We start from the raw sequence: 21,152 nt of genomic DNA on the forward strand, positions 1-21,152 counted from the left end.
GAGCCACGCCTGAGTGGACTCAAGAGCTCACCTGGGGACAGGAGGCCACTGTCCTCGTTGAGTCATCCAGCTATATTTACTCTGACAAATACACCTTTGTTTACCAAGTCTACCTTCGATTACCTACATCATAATAGGCGAAAATAACACATTTGTATTGCATGCAAAAACAGCATGGTTTTTGCCCCAAACTGCATGGGATTAGGATAAAGTGGGCATGTCTGTAAATGGGAGACTCGTACGTACCCATAGACAACTAAACACTTCAATAATTCTAGATGCTTAACACTTTGCATGCCACGCCCGAGATTTCTCGGGTTTACCCCCCGCGGGTTGAATGCCCACTCACGAGAATTCTCGTATTTTCTCTTTTTTTTTAGCGATCAGAAATCATATTTCATCAACCAAGTCTACCGTTGGAAATTCAGCTACCTCAGGCGCTCAGATGTGAAAAAAGCGCCCCCTATCGTCTCCCAGGTGGTAATTCACCCTTTTGGATTGAACTCAATGAAAATGAATGAGAAAAAAAAACCCGCACTCCACATTTTACTTCTCACTCACGCAGCCGGCATCTACCAGCTTCATGCTGGACTCTCGGAGCCGTGGGGAATATGTGTTTTACTGTATACACGGTGAATCAATAAAAAGATCGATTTTTTTCGAATGGCGATCAGGAATTGGAATAATCCATTTGGATACCATCTGATCTCAGGTAAGGAATCTATGTTACAAGTCTAAGGATAATCAGACTGGTTTTCACGGATATATAAGCTTTTATGTGATTATGTGATATGGCTGTTTGACTATGCGCGCCGTCAGGAAATAGGAGAATCGATTTTCAGCGCGCGCCACGAGCGTGCATGCGTACACATATACTATCGATAATCTAGTGTTTATTTGAAAACGATTCATAAATAGGCCGAACAATGACAACGTTCTAGAATATTCCAGTAAAAGGCGATTATCATGGAAACATCTTTTTTCTCCGTGAAAACGAGGGGTTTTCTAAATGCTATGAAACGGAAATGAACAGATAAAAAAACAATCTGCTTCGACAATGTTGACTGGAAATAAGTCATTGATAATGCGACGGGCAGATTAGACACATAGCCATAATGTAAAACATAGATTAGGTGATATTAACGTTAACATTGAAGTGGCCTTGGGCATTCAAGGGGGTAAAAAGGATTTAAGCTTGGGCAGTCAAAGTATTAATATAAGCATGTTAACATGACTGCATTTTCCTTACTTTGGTAGCATACAATTCATAATACAAATTTTAAGGAAAGCCTACTTTTGCAGAATTACAACCTAAAAGGCACATTTCAGTGGAATACCCCATGTGAGTTCTGTCAACAACAAGCTACGCGGCGAAAAATACACTGCCGTCAGACACACTATGTGACCACTTCAGCTCATAGAATCAACCCTTTGAACAACAACTCCCCTGCGATTGTAGCGAATCACTCAACGTATTGACCCTTCAGAATTAGAATTTAATAACACAGTCGATGTCTCCTCTTGTTTTTAACTGAATGCCTTCCTATCAGCAAGTGCCTTCTCTGGGAAACGGAGTCAGAACAGCTAACATTTTATTTCAGCTTCTGTCTCAGAAGGTCACATGCAATGGATTGGTGACACGTAGCATAAGGCAGCCACTGTGCACAGAGGTTAAAAGGTACTGTATCTCTCATAGGTGTTTATTTACTTCTTGAGTGGACGTTGATAATGGGGGGGGGGGTTATCCACCACGGAATTGTGTGATTGTGTTGTTTTGTGTCCTCCTCAGATGTCCCTAAAACGACATCGAAACTCATGTATGTAATTTCACTGGTGGATTCAAATAAGCATTTTAAATGCATATGGTGTTCCACCTATTCCTAATGATCAGTAATGTGAGAGAGCCGTTGACAAATCTGCATGGAGATGTCAATGGCCGCTAGTAATTTCAATGAAACTGTCCACATTAGTTTTATCTTTTAACCGTAGCCCTATTTCTTACTTACCAATGGAGATGTTGATCGGTAGAGTCCTTTCTTTTTCTTTGAATGGTGTTAATGTCCAAATTCAATTCATGAACCTGACTTTATTTAATACAGTTGTCCATGGTGAAGACTGACTGTATAACTGATCTACCAATCAGTTTGCCTCCTTCGGATTGACAACCATGAGATTGTGAGACTAACGCACAGTTGAGACACAACCATAAATTGGCCTTTACCTTCACTGTCCAGCTTGAAACCAAACTCATCGTATTGGAGTTCAGCTTCCTCTGAGGGGTCCTTCTGTAGCGGGAGACACACAACAGATGTCATCAAAATGCAGATTTCTTGACAACAAACATATCCTTTCAGTATGATTTCCTAGAGATTGATGTGGTCCAAGGATGGTGACCGAAGCAAATCCTCTGTGGAACATCGGCACCCTGTGGAACATCGGCACCCAGTTAAACCAACAGAGGCCTTACGCGGAATGTTTGTGTAGTTTAGGGCTGGGCGATATAACGATAATTATCGCGATATATTTTAATAATCGATATCGGAAAAAAAGAAATATCGAAAGAAATATATAGAATTTTCTTTTCTTTTTTTGTGACCTGCAACAGGGCAGTTTTAAAAAAAGAGACAGTGGACAGACTTGTCTTTCTTGCCTGCAACTTAAAGTAATGGCTTTGCTTGTCCAAATGACAATACTGACCAAATTGAGATTTATTTTTCTCTTGTCTATTTATTTTGTTTGCTTTCTAATTTAAAATACAGTTTGAAACAGTCTGTACACAGTAGGCTATGTGTGCTAGCAGAGCTAGTCTCCAGTCACGAGTCACGGTGCACATGTGCGGTGGTTTGTCCACCAAAAAAGTGCCAAAAGATAGAAAATAAACTAGCAGAGCCAGAACTGTTTAACTCCCCTGGAGCCACAGCCAGCAGAGAAGCCAGTTTACTTTCACTTTCAAACCAGATGCAGCCTGAGAACTGGAGTGTGAGGGGATGTAACACTAAAGATGGCGGCAACGACAAAGAATTGCTGCAAAATAAACATACATCTATTGTTTAAAAAAATTATATATATATATTTTTTTTTTATACTTATAACAATATCGAATATCGAGTGATATTCGATATCGTTATTGCGATATCATTTTTGGCCATATCACCCCAGCCCTAGTGTAGTTCTCAGTCTTCCAGCATGGCTGCCCATAGCAACCATTGTTTTGTACATGGCAACAGAAGGAAGTTGCTAATAAACATTATGTTGTTCTCAAGCAGATACTGATAGTCAGTACCGTCATTCCTTCTCAGCCTTCACAGAAACCTGGTGCTCCGTCCATCAGATTAGGCTACAGCATTAACACCATGGAACACAGACATGGGCACACAGCACCACAGCAAAAACCTCCAGATTGATTTGTATACAGCAGGGAGGGATACTATCCATATAGATGGCAATCCACTGACATAATACCATACACTTCACCTCTAGATAAGCACATGGCTGGTAATAACAGGCACAGAAAAGGACAGAGGCAACTGCAATAGACTGATAAGTCCGTAAGGAAACAAAACATACACAACATGTACATAGCCATTTTGTTATTTAAATTGTATATAGTATAATATCTACATCCTGATCTGCACTGCACACTTTTTAGAACTGTATATAGTCATCTTTATTTGCGTCATCTTATTTTATTCTATGCTAAATATATTGTATTGCACTGCACACTTTTTAGAACTGTATATAGTCATCTTTATTTTATTCTATGCTAAAATTATTGCATTTTATTTTATTATTGGAAGCTGGTCGAGGGACCACAATAAATAGAATTTCACTCTTCTTGCTGTAAAGTACTGAAATAAGTGACAATAAAGGAATCTGAAAAAGACATTTGCATCGTCTTCTCATTGATTTACTTGTAATGGAGCGATTTCTGATGTATTCTATGTGTTAACTGCACTGAGATATGAGATGCAACAATATCAACAATACTAATATTAATTATATTATCACCAGAATTACCACACCCCCTTCACTTCAGCCGCCACAACGGTCTCCCAGACAGTCATTAAACATGCATAGAAATCAATGACAATATAAACAGCAAAAAGTAGGCTAATATGCATATCTACATGCTGCATGCTGGCTTTTCTTGAATAAAGAAACAACTAAAAGAACCAATAATTTGTGGTTCATGCAACAGTCACATAGATAAGTCGGGTCCTCAGTCTGGCGAACCCAACTGTTGGAAGCTTTGGCACAAGCATTTACATAGGCAACCAACGTTCCCTCTCACTTCTCTTCAGGGGTTCCCTTTGTGTTCTAGAGGCATGCTTGCCCATATGATCCATGTCAATTGTGCATCTACCGATATGCTTTGCCTTGGCTTATAAACATGCGTTGGCATTCCTCGCAAATCTACCCCTGTGACTCGATATGCTTGAATGACATGATCGTTCTCTGAAGTGGTGGTTCCTTGAAAAACATGTTTGTATCGTCTACTTGTATGACCAGGAAACATCACATTTATCGCCACACTTGTTTCCTCAAAGCTGACACATGAATACTTTCAGTTCATCCACAGAATACTTTCAGTTAATCCACAGAAAAAGCTTTTCATAATAGAGGGCAAGAGAGAGAGAGAGAGAGAAAGTTGAATTATGGTAGGCACTGGGCAGCATAACAACAGGTTTCTTACTTTGTGAAAACATGAAGACATATTTAGGATACGTCATCGACTGGGAACATCACCGTTTTTATTTCAACAGATTTATATATTGTACATTCCAAATATGGGATATTGGACCGTCCTCTGGGCCCCAAGTGTTAAATGATAACATTAATAACAACCCCACTAGATTAAAAACAAGACATCCTCACCTGATGGTACTTGGCCAAGATGTCCTGAGGCCACATGCTGGGGGTGAGGGCCGAGAAGGGGCCCCCAGGGGCCGGGGTGTAGCTACCTGAAACAGAGAAAGAGAAAGAGAAAAAGAAAAAGGGATGATTTGAGAGAGATGAGCTGGCAAACTGGGTAGATGCTCAAATGAGAGGTTGAGGTTGTGAACCCAATGGACACAGATTTGCAATCTCAAGCAAACATTCCGTCAGTCCCCAAAGTTAATCTCTCATTCAATGCATCAGTAATAAATTCTGTCTTTGTTCTGTGGTTCCGAGCTTTGGCTTAAGTTATGCTCACAAATATTATATATATACCTATATAAGAATGTATTATTTAAATTCTGCTAAGATAAAGAAATGGGGAGAAAAACAAGCAGTAAGGAAGATAAAGATGAACAGAAAAACTAAAATGGTGAGAAAATTGGATAACAGAAAAACAGAGGAAAAGAAAAGTCAACAGAGAGAACGTAGCTTCAAACTTCAGAGTATGTAGTCCAGTCCTTACCTGACATGGTGTTGAGTAGAGTGAACGGGGCCTTGTGTTTACGGAGAGAGCAACCACTCTGAGGAAAAGGTCAGCCGATAGTACACGCTCTGTGGGGGGAGGGAGGGAGGGGGAGAGAGAGCAAGAGCGAGAGAGAGAGGGAGAGGGAGGAAAACAAACAGAGTGGAAGACAAACAGAGAACTGCCGTTTAGTCAGTCAGCTCTTCAATGTTACCTGGTAGGTTTAGGGCTGTACCCGACTCTTAGTCAAATTGGATTCGGCAGGTCAATATGAGGATTCAACGATCATTTTATATTAATAATAATAATAATAATAATAATAATAATAATAATAATAATAATAATAATAATAATAATAATAATAATAATAATAATAATAATAATAATAATAATAATAATAATAATAATAATTATTATTATTATTATTATTATTATTAATAATAATAACAATAATAATAAAAATAAAAATATTTGGAGTCTATTCACAAGGCTTTTCTGGCATCTAAAATGACCATAAACTACACAAGCACTGCTGTGTTTGGGCTCCCAGGCTAAACTCGTGACATGGCCCCTGTGGGGCTGGAGACGGGTAGTAGACTGAGACGTAACATACTTAGCACTGATCACAAACAAGGAAAGCAGCGCTATCACTCCCAAACTGAATATCATCCTGCCTGGGTAAAGCCACGCCATGCCTGGAGTCTTATAAACTAAGTTTGTCCGAAGGGAAGCAACAGTTGTGATTGGAGGATCAAGAAAAGAGGGCAGGGCTTGATATGTCAATTAGACTTCTACTCTCATTTAGAATACTGATAGTTCAGGAGCTCAGACCTCTCTCAGAGCACACACTGAGCTTGAAACGTTGTCTTGGATGGCTGATTTGGGGAAATCTGCCAAGAGCTGTGTTTGTGTTAAATGGAAACCCAACAGCTGTAAAAGAGAGAATAGGGGGGAAGGGGGACACATGAACACGCATGTGACGTGCACACGTATGCCTGTACCAATGGTCAACCGACTGTATGAAACAAGGCGGTGAAAGGTAAGTGTGGTTGCTAGGTCGCAGACAAGTAGCATACCCTTACACAACAGTCTCCAAATAGACCAGTATAGACTGGACATCATGCTACCTCTCAGAATCTCAGGCACTATGATGTAGTGACCGATACAAACCTCTCACCCACCCTCCCTCCCTCCCGTCAGCGCTGAAGGGTCAACGGAACAATAGACACGCAAAAGAGGATTAGTTTTCTCATATCACAGGACTTTCCCAACTGTATTTTACACATTGGCTGTTTAATAACAAGTGTTTGCGTTTAGGGCTCATGGACCGACAGAATTGATTTACATAATCTATGACAGTGAGTCGCACTATCCACTGCTGTTATTGTTGTAGCCATTATTAAAAACACGATTACTCATTGATTTGAGAACATCGTATGACATAACACATTTGTTGTACCGTACTTCTTGATCAAAAGCTGCCTTTCTGTCATCTTCTACAAGTTAGCCTACCAAAGACGTAGGAGCTGTGAAGAAAGGGTGAGCTGCAATTTACAACACACGAAAATATTTTAGCAACATGGCATGGCATGCAGCACACTAATAGTTGTATCTCGTTTATCTGGTCTTCATGATCGTGGGAAGCCAAGATACAGGCCTACCTTTACCAAAATAAGATAAAAACTTAAAAAGGCCCAGTAGTAATCAAACCCTTAACCATGGCAGTTTTAGTGGCATACACTGAGCTACACTGTGGAAATTAAAAGGGCCGTGCCATGTCAGACTGAAACGCATGGCAAACGGTCACCAAATCTCTATTAGCCTACTGAACAGGCCCTGATCTGGACGCCAGCTCGGTCTGTAATGAACACTCAGCTCTCTAAAAAGGCAGGGAGGTGGTTAATGAAGTGACGTCACTTAAAACCACCGACACTCAACTCTAAGTCTCTTAGTTATAGTCTCACTCTCAGTTTTACAGAGCCCTTTACTGTCCCTGAGCCAATCATCATCTTCTTTCCTGATTGCTATGACAATAAAATGTCTATCTTACAGCCCTCCAGGGATGTGGCAACAGTAGTCATGGTTACGACACTTATGGAAAGGTAATCAAACCGCATCAGCTGTCCTACACCAGGAGACTGCCGTGCATCATGCAAGAGTCTGCGCAGACGATACATTTACATTTGTAAATGTACACACACGGACACGGGTGAACACATAAGCAGGGACACTAGGGCTGTCACTAACGATTATTTTGTTATAGATTAATCAGTTGATAATCGATTAGTCGATTAATTTAAACCATTAATTTACAACAATTGATTATATTTGCAATTGATCATTTCAAAATGTTTAATGAGTATCCTCATCCTTTTTAGCTTTAGATTAAAAAAAACTACCAGCCAGAGAGATTTTTACCAGCCATTTATTGTATACTTCTATGAATTATTATATGTATTGTGTGTCATCTCTCCACTCCACACTATGGTAGTGCTTGTGCCAGCACAGGAGATACGATCAAAAAGTATTTTTCATATATAGGCTATATACTGTACCTATTTAAATCAATATCTTCCTTTTGAATAAAATAGGCTCAGGAATCATGATTGTTAAAGCTAACCAAATCATTATTTAAACGACTGCAACTACTCACAATTTATGAGGTCAACAAGTAACAGGGGTTCTTATGTACAAAGTAATTGGTCTTCCTTTATCTTTGCCTAATTTTTTTCAAACGTATTGAGTTTAATTCTCATTATCATGCACATGTCACAAGAAGAAATAAAGACTTACGCATTCCTTTCTGTAGGACCTCTGTTGCCAAATTCTCATTTGTTTATCAAGGTGCAGTGATGTGGAATGATATAGAAAATCTAATAGAAACACGTTCCACTATATATATATATATATATATTTAAAAGTAAGCTTAAAAAAGAACTACAGATCCTGTAGTCTATAGTATCCATATGTATTTGTGTAAAGTCTTTATTTTTTTCCCAACATTATAATAGTTGTATAATGCTGTATTGTATGTATCTGTGTGTATGAGAGAGGGATATGTGCATGTGTGTTTGTGCATGATGTGGGGGGGGGGGGGGGGGGGGGTGATTTTTGTGTAGTTATCCTATATAGGTTTAAGAGGGGAGGTCGCTTATAAGCCCTTGGTTTTTTTTTTACCTTTCCTGCACATTTTTAACTGTTCTTCTTTTACTTATTTTATTCCAGAATGTATGTTTGTAAGTGCAAATAACAATAAACAAACACATTCTGCGGCAAGAACGAGTTAACTCGTTATTGCCCGCCAATCGAATATCGCCAACAACGAGTAAACTCGTTATTGTGATCGTTATTTATTTTATTCGCTATTGCCATTCATAATTCATCCACCAAGGCTCTGGGAAACTCTGACACTGTCTGTGATTGCAACGGCCCGATTTCGGCCGATGTTGCACTTACTTTTCTACAGGAAGTATGACTGTGCATCGGTGAATGTCGTCCCGGCGCAGTTTTCTTGTAACGTGAATCCAGATGAACAGTCAAGTGCATTGAATCGCCTTCGAGACGCAAGAATCATTATGCTTTTGGAGTTTATGGCGTCGGCCAAATGGACATACGATCTAGCAGATGGCAATCAAATAATTGGAATATTTTTCCTTCAGTATCATCGGCCAGAGGTAAGAGGAATCTAATGTTAATTCCAGCTTGATTGTCCATTTCTTTCATTGCAATCCATCTGATCAACGAATGATGTTGTATTAAAGAAAGCCGTTATTGACAATCAATTAATCAGAAACGACCCCCCCCCCCCCCATTTCCTTCATGCATGATGGAGCATAATATATACCGATCATATGGATTTGAAATTTTTATTGTAGCGTGTATAGGGACGAAATGCCAATCGATTAAGTATAATATGCATCAGGCCTATAACTCGCGTTCTAGGAATTACCGCAGACCACTCTAAAAACACTTATATTCACGACGGTATTAAACGACAATGTATTCAGAAAAATAGAATGTTCCCACATCCTGAACGATAGATACCCGATGTCGAATGGGCCATAGTAATGCATAGGGGTGGGAATCGCCAGAGACCTCGCGATACGATACTATTGCGATACTTGAGCCGCGATACGATAGTATCGCGATACTCGATATCGCGAATATTGCGGTATTTTTTTTTCTTCCTATTTTGTATTTTTTTTTTTACTGCAAACTTAACTGAATGCACATGTGTGTGTGTGGACTACTGTACTATTACAGGTATTGAAATGAACAATGCAACTTCCTTATACAAAAAAATAAAAAATGTATGAATAATTAAATATCGATACTTGGCGTCCCTGTATAGATACAGTATCGCCACGCAAAGTATCGCGATACTACTACGTATCGATTTCCCCCCCCACCCCTAGTAATGCAGATATAGCTGTATTTAAATAGTTATAGGTATAGCCCTGCAAAGAAGGTGAGTGACTCCATAGGCTTACAGCGGTGGCGTCAGAGCTATAAGATGCTCATATTGCGTGGCGGGATTGTGTTAATGATTTTACAATATTTTTGCTAATGAAGTGAAATATTTATTATCATCAACTATAAAGTTAGTTTTTATAGTGTAACTTTTGGCTACTTCATTGATAATCACCATTGAACGTACAGAGAGAAAGAGAGGGAGATAGAGCCCCCCCCCCCCTTTCCTCACTATTAGAACTCCATGAAAATGATTTCTCCTATGCCTGTGAGCTAGCTTAGCTTAGTTAGCAGCTAACGTTAGAACGTTTTAACCGCGACAGATCAGTTTTCACTAGATTGATAATAATTCTCTCTAAACACTTCATGACCACTGAGGTCAAAGCAACTGGTCGAAAGTCATTATTTTCCTTGCAGTTAGCTTTCTTAGGAACAGGAATAATAATAATAGAGTCCTTCCAGGTGGACGGAACAGTGTGAGAGTCCAGAGACTTCTGGTAGATTGGGCACCAGGCCTCTGCCAGCTCCTCACTGCATGACTTCAGCATGCGGCCGCCGGCCAGAGACGCCATCCGGTCCAGAGGCCTTCCCAGGGCAGATGTTGGAGAACAGTCTCTGAACCACACGTGGATCAAGGCCCTCCCATAGTCGAGCAGACTGTTGAGTCCTGGCTCTAGGCAGAATCACGAATAGTGGTTTAAAAGAAGTTATTTATATTTTGAATGTGATTCACTGCCGCATTAGTTAATTACACGTTGTGCATGTTATGACTTTGAACGTCTGCCATTTCCACAACACAAGGCACATACAATTAACAATACGATACGTCAATGAAGAATATACAAATCGACAAAATGTCATCGTCGACTATAGGGCGATGAATCATGACAACCCTAAGGGACACGCACAAATTAAGTCACGCTGAGAAAAACCCCACATGAGCTTGCTTCGACAGTCGTCCTCACCTCACACTATGCTGTCACAGAGTTGACTACGGGGCAACAGATTCCTCTCGCACCCGACACCAGGACATCACTGTCATAATCCCGCTCCAAAACATGAGCAGAACATACTGTAGCTACACAGTCACACACAGCTATATTAGCATAATGATCTTGGCCAGCCAAACAACAGACTTCTCTCAGCGTTCCAGACTCACCAGCATGCAAACCGACCCACTGAGTGATTCATTCAAGCAGCAGGCTCCCTGTATCTGAAGAGGGATTTGGGACTGAGGGATGAGAAATCAATTTGAGGTTTGGAGAATGGCCAAGCAGTTCCTAGCTAGGTTGTAGTGTAGCATGGATATGAATGGCCAAGCAGTTCCTAGCTAGGTTGTAGTGTAGCATGGATATGAATGGCCAAGCAGTTCCTAGCTAGGTTGTAGTGTAGCATGGATATGAATGGCCAAGCAGTTCCTAGCTAGGTTGTAGTGTAGCATGGATATGAATGGCCAAGCAGTTCCTAGCTAGGTTGTAGTGTAGCATGGATATGAATGGCCAAGCAGTTCCTAGCTAGGTTGTAGTGTAGCATGGATATGAATGGCCAAGCAGATCCTAGCTAGGTTGTAGTGTAGCATGGATATGAATGGCCAAGCAGTTCCTAGCTAGGTTGTAGTGTAGCATGGATATGAATGGCCAAGCAGTTCCTAGCTAGGCTGTAGTGTAGCATGGATATGAATGGCCAAGCAGTTCCTAGCTAGGCTGTAGTGTAGCATGGATATGAATGGCCAAGCAGTTCCTAGCTAGGTTGTAGTGTAGCATGGATATGAATGGCCAGGCGGTTCCTAGCTAGGCTGTAGTGTAGTGTTGTCACGATACTGGAATTTCGACTTCGATGCGATACCTTGAAAAGTATCGATATTCAATACCATTTTCGATACCAAAAAAAAAAAATGTATATATATATATATATTTTTTAACAAATTTTGCTTTTGTTGCTGGTTGATTCTCCTCAGCTTCTCTCTGGTACTATAAGAGAAGATAAATATAACACTTTTAAAACCCTTTGTTTATCTTTAGATCAGACATTTAAAAATAACTAAATGATCTAATCTAAATCAAACCCGGCCCCCTCTTAAAAACAAAAACCTTTAACCTAGCCATCTATAAAACATCATGCTAAAACTGTGAAACAAACTCCCCTAAAGAAAGAAATACATAGCAAACATGACTCAATTATGAAATAGTGCTGCTGCTTTTTATTTGGTTAAAACAACAACTACAACAATTTTCATGATGGAGAAAGGAGAGAGAGAGAGAGAGAGAGAGAGAGATTTCTCCGGAGCTATGCTCGGACTCGGAGCATTTATTAATGTTACATTTTCAACAAGATTGCTGCTAATTAAACACTTGTATGTATGTAGTATGTGTAGTATGAACTCGACTTAACGTTACTCCATTTCCATGAAGTAATTATAAAGGTGGCCAGCTAGCTAGCATAAGCTAACGGAGGAACGACTAGCTAAAGGCCCTCCCATAGTCGAGCAGACTGTACACAGCAACTCCGCGGAGGTCCGCGCGGACTCAAAGGGAGTCAAAGCAGACACACAGCAGAGTGCAAAGTGCGGAAGCTCCTATTTTCTGACGTGCGGACGTCCGCTGAGATCAAAAGCTCAAAGAGTCCACGCGGACCTCCGCGGAGTCTGCTCTGTGTACAGTCTGCTCGACTATGGGAGGGCCTTAACGTTAGCTAATAGCTGTATCGTTGGCACTGCTCTGTAACAACGCTTGCAAATGGGCATCGTGGCATCTTTAGCTTTTCCTTCGTTGTTTACTTCAAACCCGAAGTACTTCCAAACAGCACTTCTGCTGTTTTCTTTATCCACAAGCACAAGTTGCGGAGGCTCTGCACTTGCCATATTCGGAGCTAAAATCTTTGTTGACAAACTGTGAAGTCTGTGAGGGGGAGGGCTGCAGCAGCGTGTGTCTGTTGGTCTCTGAGGGGGAGGAGGAGGAGGGGCAAGCGTGCTCTGCAACAGCGTGTGTCTGTCTGTCAACAACTTGCAGTAGAACACTGCGAGCAAGCCAGCTGGTATCAATACTGCAGAAAGTATCGATATTGCGGGAAATGAGTATCGAAACAGTTTTAAATATTCAGAATCGATATGTATCGATTTTTCGATATTTTTGACAACACTACTGTAGTGTAGCATGGATAGATGGCTGGGCAATTCCTATGGATTATATCTGTGTTTTATGGATAGAATTATGATTTTGAGATGGTTCTTTTACACAGACACTAATAGGCTAATCATCTATCAAGGGGGCAAAGTGGACACAAGACGTCCTGAACCTAGTCTCTCAAGCCTTCTTGACATGTTCACACCAAGGCTCCATCTTTACAGAGCATTAGACCCATGGGGAAGAGGTGGAGCAGAGCCAGGTCTGATTTCTGTGTAAAGATGTCAAGCTGGAGAAAAGGTGGATTAACTTCAGCCGGGTCTGAGTCTGACCCACCTCAGCTGACTCCGGTGATGGTTCTGTGTACAGCATAGCCAGGGCAGTTGCTATGGTAACCAATGCCATCTTGCACACAACTAAAAGCGCTCCATAAGGGCGCGGATCCACCTGCCTCATATTTCTTGGCGCAAGCGTCTTTTTTCAATGTATCCCAATGGGGAGGGAGCGTATGCGGCCGCACGGCCGCCTATAAGGAAATGCGCTGCAGTCGGCTTCTTTTTTCAGCGCCTTTCAGCTTTTAAAGTTGAAACTTTCTGAACTTTCAGAGAAATGCGCTAGGCGCCGCATATTCAGACAAAGGCTCGTGTTGCGTTTTTTTTTTCTCACCGCGAGCGCTCCACCCCCAGTACTACCGGCGCACTGCCAGCATTTTTGTGAGATAGGTGGACGCATGCCCTAACAGTGTGTGAAAGTTGGGCCGTCAGTGGGAAACAGTTTCAAAACCGCTAGTAATAGGTTTCAATGGCCTGTTATTTATGGCCTTGGTCTGTATTGATATTTGTTCTAATATTGTTTGCTTATTGGATCTTTCATGGTGGGGTCGATATGAAAAATATTTAAATATGTCTGATGGGCCGACCAACTTTAGAGATAAACACATGGCCTGCATAGCGAATTGAGGGCCGTTGTTGAACAGAGAATCACCAATAACCGGGCAAATAGTGGATAAAGAATGTCAGTTGAAATTGATCATTAATTCTAGAACCCGGGTCTGCTACACTGTGGTATAATGATGGCTTTAAACACAAAAGGCAGAACAAGACATGGATGTGTTGTTTTCCTCCAGCTGAGGTTTATTTCCCTGCTATCTCAACCAGAGGGCTGAGGAATGGCACGAGGAACAGTGACACCTCCAGGTATCTCCACAAACAATGAAGCTGTGCTACCGGTTTGTGCATTTGTCACATTAACATCATGTCATGTTTAGAATAAATTAGAAAACTAAGCATTTACAAAACCATACGCACTACCCTAGCAAGCAAGATGCATCATGTACAGTGTGGAGTAGCAAAGAAGCAAATAATATGTACCTTGTGTTGTGTGTGCATGTCTTTTATGGTGTGGGAAAAAACTGGAGGACTCTGAGGAAACACAGGGGTTTCACGTAGGAACCTGGGAGAACATGCTAAATCCAAACCCAGGACCAGTAGGTATCCGTTTTGTCCAATCGTATTCTAGTCAAACCCTTAAGATATAGCCTATGCCTAATGGTTAGTAATCTGAAAGCAAACACTTGGTGGTCTGTCTGTTGGTGTGACAGCCACTTAAACGCTAATCTCCTCATTGGTGACTCCAGCTAACCTACCGGTGCATGAAATTAAGTTTCCCAGGCTTTTTCGTAACACTTTCAAAATGAAATATGGGAGAGAACCCTGTAATAGCCATTCAAGCAAAGGACCTGATCCCCTCTTAGCTGATTACGGGTCTGACTTACTGTGCGCTTATGATACAAACAGAGTCTCCTGCCTGAGTCCCAACTAGACCGAAAGCCAAAAAAGCCTTTTCTGTTGTTCAGGTGAGGCCTTACTTACAGGCTGACCAGTGTTTGCAGACATGAGCCAACACCCTGCGGCAATGATAGCAAAGCTTAGGACATCCTGCTGTGTATGATGGGAGAGTGTGAGGGGGCTTTCTCATTAGGAGCGGGTGCTCCGCTCCGTCCTCACTCCGTCCTTCAGTGCGAACTCCCCCCCTCTGGTTTGTGTACACTGCAGTCTTGGTTCGCTCCGGGTTTTGTTTACGGTTTGCGTTTTGAGCGTGTAAGCTTCCGTAGGCGATGATGTCACACTCGAACGTCAACACATGGAACAGTTGAACACATGGTGATGGAAACTGGATGCCCGATATAAAGAAACAAATAACCAATAAATATGAAGTTATCTTTGAACCTCTGTTGTCAAGCCTTGTCAATATAACCCACCCCGTTTTCTCACGAATGGAACTGGTGTCGTGGAGTCCGCTTTGAGCGTTTTCCAGGGTTAGCGGCTAATGCTAGTTAGCTTAGCCTAGTTATTGGATAACTTAGTTAGCAGCTAACGTTAGCCAATTGCTAGCGTCAATTATATTGCATGTCATTGAAGGTCCGCGCTGGTCTGTACATATAATGAAATGAGAGGAAATCTCTGCGCTAAAGCAAGTATCATCTCAGCCGCGACAACATACTTGATGTTATATAAAAATAATCTCGCGGTCTACTTGAAAATCAGCCTGCAATCTACCGTCGATCACGGCCGACTGGTTGGGCACCACTGGTCTATATAGAAATAAATGCATTCGAACAAGAAACCAATGTATCTATAGCAATGGCAAACTAATTCCCAGGCCTAATGCGAGCCAGGGAAGTCTTGGGCTTGTAACGTGGCTTCATCTCGAAGTTTTCATCCACTGAGTCGTGAGGCTCAACATGCTTGTTTGGTTGAGGTCTGAACTCGCCAAATTGCCCATAAATATAGTTTTTGTGGGTATTGTCCAGTTGTTGCTGTATGTTTTTATCTGTCCAAAATTCAAGCAAGCATGAAAGCATTACAGTAAGCTTGCACACCACGCCCGCTCCGTCGTCAGGGACGCTGGTTTGCACCCGAGACCACCTATTCCAGCGGTCCAGGTTTGGAGCGAATCAGCGTCCCCGGGGACGTGGGGGAGCGCTCTCATCACACCCTATTTTGGTGCGATCGCACTCTGATTCGACCCCGAATGGCTAGTGTGAAAGCCCCCTGAATGTCTTCCGGGTCCCCCAAACTCTGCTGCTAACTCCAGTGCAGGACAGTGAGGTAGAGCTGCCCTTGTTACCGCATGACCACAGAAATCAACACGGCCACCGCAGAGTCAGGCTGATCACAACATTACCGCAGTTTTTGTCCACACTAGAGCTGGGCGATTAATCTTTAAAATATTTTATCTGCGTTTTGGCATGTTAACATCATGGACAATGTTGTGTGACAATGGACCTGTTCACACCTATAGACGGACAGGAGCAGGTCAGCTCATACGTGCTTTGGCATTGTAAATGGAGGAATACATTTTTTTTTTAAAGAAGCCATCATTCATGCTTCAGGGATAAAGAGGTATGTCGGGAAAATGGCGGTTACCGTGTGGTGGTTTGAATTGCTTCACTAATGTGTGCGGTAAGGGGAAAAAATCAATACTATGGGAGCTCAACAGTGAAGTATTGTGATGTTCTATTTATTTCCCTTTTTGTGTGAGTGTCTTTTAATCAGTCTACCCCCCCCCCCCCCCCCCCCTCAACTCCTTTCAGTTGGCCCTCATCGCCACGACAACAACGGTGAGTCATGTTTGTCTCTCCAGTGCCCCCCACCCCCAACAACACATGTCAGAGAGAGAGGCTGCCTTAACGCACCGCCGAGCCGTCTCAGTACTCTGGAGTTGCAGCAGGTCTCACTCTCCTTTAGCAGGCTGACGCTGACAGACACACGACAGGCACCCACCCGCTCGGAGTCTCATTCACACACACCGACACAACCGCCGCTGCGGCGATGAGGAATGCCTCTTTTTCAGTGTCACCTAGCCATGCCATGTTGGGAAACACTGGTTAACTCCACAGCTTTCCAAAGAGCTTATGAAGAGAAAACCACACCACCCTGCAGAACAAAAAGGGCCTTTAGGACAACTTAGAAGCCCTCGGGTTTGGCTCTCGATCAGAGACTTGGCATCAGTTACTTACAGTAAGCTACCGACTCTGGCAGCAGGTGATGGTTTGAGGTTAGGTAAAGGGGGCCAAACGGTAATGATATGATAAGGTGTGGAACTCTGGGACTTCATTCACACTCCTATAGAGTAGAGGACTACTATGCTTCCAGCCAGTGGGAATCCTGTGACTTGGCTATAATTACAACTTAGGAATTTAATAGACTCTTCTTCGGGGCAAGGAAACTATAAAAGAAGGATCACGTCAGAATACCAGCATTCTATGCTCTGCTTGGTGCCAGACTTTGCCCCATTGGTGCCAGTTCTATTGAAGCCTATGAGAGATGTAAATAATAAAAAAAAAAAAAAACAGCTATTTGAGGAAATATACATCAACCAATATATCAAACATAACAATGCAACAAATTGTATTACAGATAATCTGTTTAAACCAATTCAACTCAATGTTGGCCGAACTGAATGTTTTCACACTTGGCACCAATGTGCGTTCATGCGCTACAGTGACGTAATGACACCTCCTTATTTTATAGTTACCTTGATTCGGGGCAACTTAGAACAAGTGTAACGGTTGATGCACACGCACACACATTGCACTCTAGTTTCCTACTCAACCTATGTTGCTGCAAGTTATCTTGACTTATTAGCCCACATCTGACATAGTACCCCTAAATACAGAGCATAATTAGTCTCTCCCTGCTTTCTTCCCTGTGTCACAGACTCAGTTACATTCGTGTCACATTTGATTAATTAATTGGCTAGTTTCTAGCTGATAGTTAGTCACATGGCGTTTTTATTACCGAAGGTGTTCGCCTTGCACGTCACAGAGACAAGTAAGGTTATTGTGTTATGACAGCAATGAATGAATGAATGAAAACCTTATTTAACAGATTGCAGAATGGGTACAGTACAGTACAGCTCAATACACAATTGTTAAGGGGATGCAGACCAGAGAAAGACGTTTGTCTTTTTTACATCAGGGTCCCCCATTTTCAATTCATGGTGACATGTATGGCATAGGGACATACTGTACACGAGTCGACATACATGTATATAGTACTGTTACATACGATATGCAAATATACAGTACTGTTACTGCAACATCCTGATAAACTATGCAAATGGTCTAAACGCCACGGCCAAGTCACACACTTCAGTAAGATTTAAGTGTAACTATTCAATACTACTGTATATACAGTATGGCCCACTGCGTAGCTCAGCCAAGACGATTCCCACCAGGAAGACCAGACTAGTGCAGTATATCTAACGTCAACATCAGTCAATGCATTCCCTGCGAAGAATCAGCTGTTAGCATGAGCCACCTAGCTATCGTTACAGTCGAGACTACAGCTAGCTTAACCAGGCGTTATAATGTTCGCATTTGTTGTACAATGTATTAAGTAAGCATGGCGCTAGCGACCTGACTTACCGTGTCATTTCTCATTAATTAGGCAGGCCGTGTTGCGTTTTCTGACCGCGGTGTCTTCGGTAACGTGACTTAGAAAAAGGACATAAAGCAGGGCAGCATTCGCTATGCCATCTTCCCTGGTGTATTTGTTTTGCGTCACGCAGTGCACCTGCTAGCGACGTGTGGCTCTCTCTCTTTGTGTCCCTACGCCTCTCTACTAGTGTTTTCCAACCAGGCAGTGAGATAGTTCCAGACGCCGGAACTGCACTTCTGTCTCAAAATATCCCTCCGCACGTAGCACAGATTCATGACGTGGGCATAGATACGACGGTGGCATTTCATTGTCCAGCCATCTTTCCACCCGTTCATTCATTCATTCATTCATTCATTCATTCATTCATTCATTCATTCATTCATTCATATATCCATTCAGTGCTTCAGCGAAAACGAGTATTGAATGAATGAATGAATGAAAACTTTATTTAACAGATTGCAGAATGGGTACAATACAGTACGGCTCAATACATACAATTGTTAAAGGGATGCAGACCTGAGAAAGACGTTTGTCTTGTTTCCATCAGGGTCCCCCGATATTCACAAATGGAATGCCGAGGTTCCCGTTTGCAGAGAATAAATGTCCCCATTTGCAGAGATTAATTCGATACACTTGAACAGTACTGTATGTCAGAAATGTCAAGATATTATCTGTATGTTGCGTATGCCATCATCAATGTCATTATGAATTGAAAATGTGGGACCCTGATGTAAACTAGACGAAAGTCTTTCTCTGGTCTGACTGCATCCCCCAATTGTGTGAGCCGTACTCTATTGTACCCATTCTGCAATCTGAAGTTTTCAATCAATCAATCTGTTTTCCTGGTGGTGATCTGTTTTCCTGGTGTTTTCCTGTTTTCATGGTTCCCACGTCTCAGATAAAGGCTACTATAGAAGCTGCTGTTTTGCACCAGGCTGCTCTGTCACTCTATTAGGCTAATGGGTTTGACTGCCCAGCCTAGAGACACAGCCATTCTCAATTATACCATTTGCTTTGTACTGCACTACTTGTTATGATCAATTAGAGGGTAATGTGTTCTTTTAGATTTAAGTTGACGTCATTGCAGAGACCTTGGCTCTTTGTTTAATTTTGCAGGTCTAACGGATGGTACCGCGAAGCGCAGTCATGAAGGACTTCAGTTGTTGTGAAGTGACTGGGGTGAGTAGCGGTGCTATGGGTTGAATGAATGAAAACTTTATTTAACAGATTGCAGAATGGGTACAATATACAGTACGGCTCAATACCCCAAACCCTGCCCTCTTTTCTTGATCCTCCAATCACAACTGTCGCTTGCCTCGGACAAACAAAGCTTGACCGAGGCAAGAGACCGTTGTGATTGGAGGATCAAGAAAAGAGGGCAGGGTTTGAGATAGGTCTAGGGATGCAGACCAGAGAAAGACGTTTGTCTTGTTTACATCAGGGTCCCCCATTTTCAATTCATAGTGACATTTATGACATACACAACATACATGACATCATGACATACAGCCCTCTGAGCAATTTTACGTTGAATAGACGTTTAAAAGACGTCTAAATGGCCCATAGACGTCTAGGCTAAAGTCGGTCTAGAATGGGGTGAAAAGTGAAAGTTTGGTAGACGTCTATTCCAGACGTGTTTTCAACGTCTAAGCTTAGACGTGTTTTGAACGTCTATGTTTAGACGTTGTTTCAACGTCATGACATAGACGTCTAAAATCAGTCTAGAATGGGGTGAAAAGTGAAAGTTTGGTAGACGTCTATTCCAGACGTGTTTTTAACGTCTAAGCTTAGACGTGTTTTGAACGTCTATGTTTAGACGTTGTTTCAACGTCATGACATAGACGTCTAAAATCAGTCTAGAATGGGGTGAAAAGTGAAAGTTTGGTAGACGTCTATTCCAGACGTGTTTTTAACGTCTAAGCTTAGACGTTTTTTGAACGTCTATGTTTAGACGTTGTTTCAACGTCATGACATAGACGTCTAAAATCAGTCTAGAATGGGGTGAAAAGTGAAAGTTTGGTAGACGTCTATTCCAGACGTGTTTTTAACGTCTAAGCTTAGACGTGTTTTGAACGTCTATGTTTAGACGTTGTTTCAACGTCATGACATAGACGTCTAAAATCAGTCTAGAATGGGGTGAAAAGTGAAAGTTTGGTAGACGTCTATTCCAGACGTGTTTTTAACGTCTAAGCTTAGACGTTTTTTGAACGTCTATGTTTAGACGTTGTTTCAACGTCATGACATAGACGTCTAAAATCAGTCTAGAATGGGGTGAAAAGTGAAAGTTTGGTAGACGTCTATTCCAGACGTGTTTTTAACGTCTAAGCTTAGACATGTTTTGAACGTCTAAGCCTAGACGTTGTTTCAACGTCATGACATAGACGTCTACCAAACTTTACATTAAAGCATGAGCGTTGAAAATGCATTGTTTAAACATTAACACATCAATAACATGGAATAGTCAAAAGTTAGCAGTTTTTATAATTTCTTTTTATTTTAAAATACTAAAGGCTGGCCCAACACACATACATAGCAACTGAACATTTTGAAGATTAAAGATAGAGCTGATAGCGGATCTATTTGAGCTAAGGGGCGGCGCAGAGAGGGTTGCATCCTCCCAGTCTTCGGCACTTCGAGATAGCCGGAGAGGCGCAGAGGGGGTCGCATCCTCCCGGTCTTCAGCACGGGACGTCCAACACTCCTGGACAGCCACTG

At 41.9% G+C, this 21,152-nt stretch overlaps 1 protein-coding gene across 1 annotated transcript in view; it reads right to left on the reverse strand.

Annotated features, from left to right (window-relative positions):
- The window catches only part of sgsm3 (small G protein signaling modulator 3), a 57,945-nt gene extending 39,327 nt beyond the window's left edge, over positions 1-18,618 (reverse strand). The window contains exons 1-4 of the mRNA XM_084328807.1: positions 18,425-18,618; positions 5,402-5,490; positions 4,876-4,961; positions 2,222-2,285 (exon numbers count right to left, since the gene is read on the reverse strand). Coding sequence (XP_084184933.1) covers positions 2,222-2,285; positions 4,876-4,961; positions 5,402-5,408 — 157 coding nt within the window. The 5' untranslated portion in view covers positions 5,409-5,490; positions 18,425-18,618. The remainder of the gene's footprint in view (positions 1-2,221; positions 2,286-4,875; positions 4,962-5,401; positions 5,491-18,424) is intronic.
- Between the last annotated feature and the right edge of the window lie 2,534 nt (positions 18,619-21,152).

The sequence above is a fragment of the Notolepis coatsorum genome, assembly GCF_963971535.1.
Source record: "Notolepis coatsorum genome assembly, chromosome: 14".
In the NCBI taxonomy this organism is placed as follows: domain Eukaryota; kingdom Metazoa; phylum Chordata; class Actinopteri; order Aulopiformes; family Paralepididae; genus Notolepis; species Notolepis coatsorum.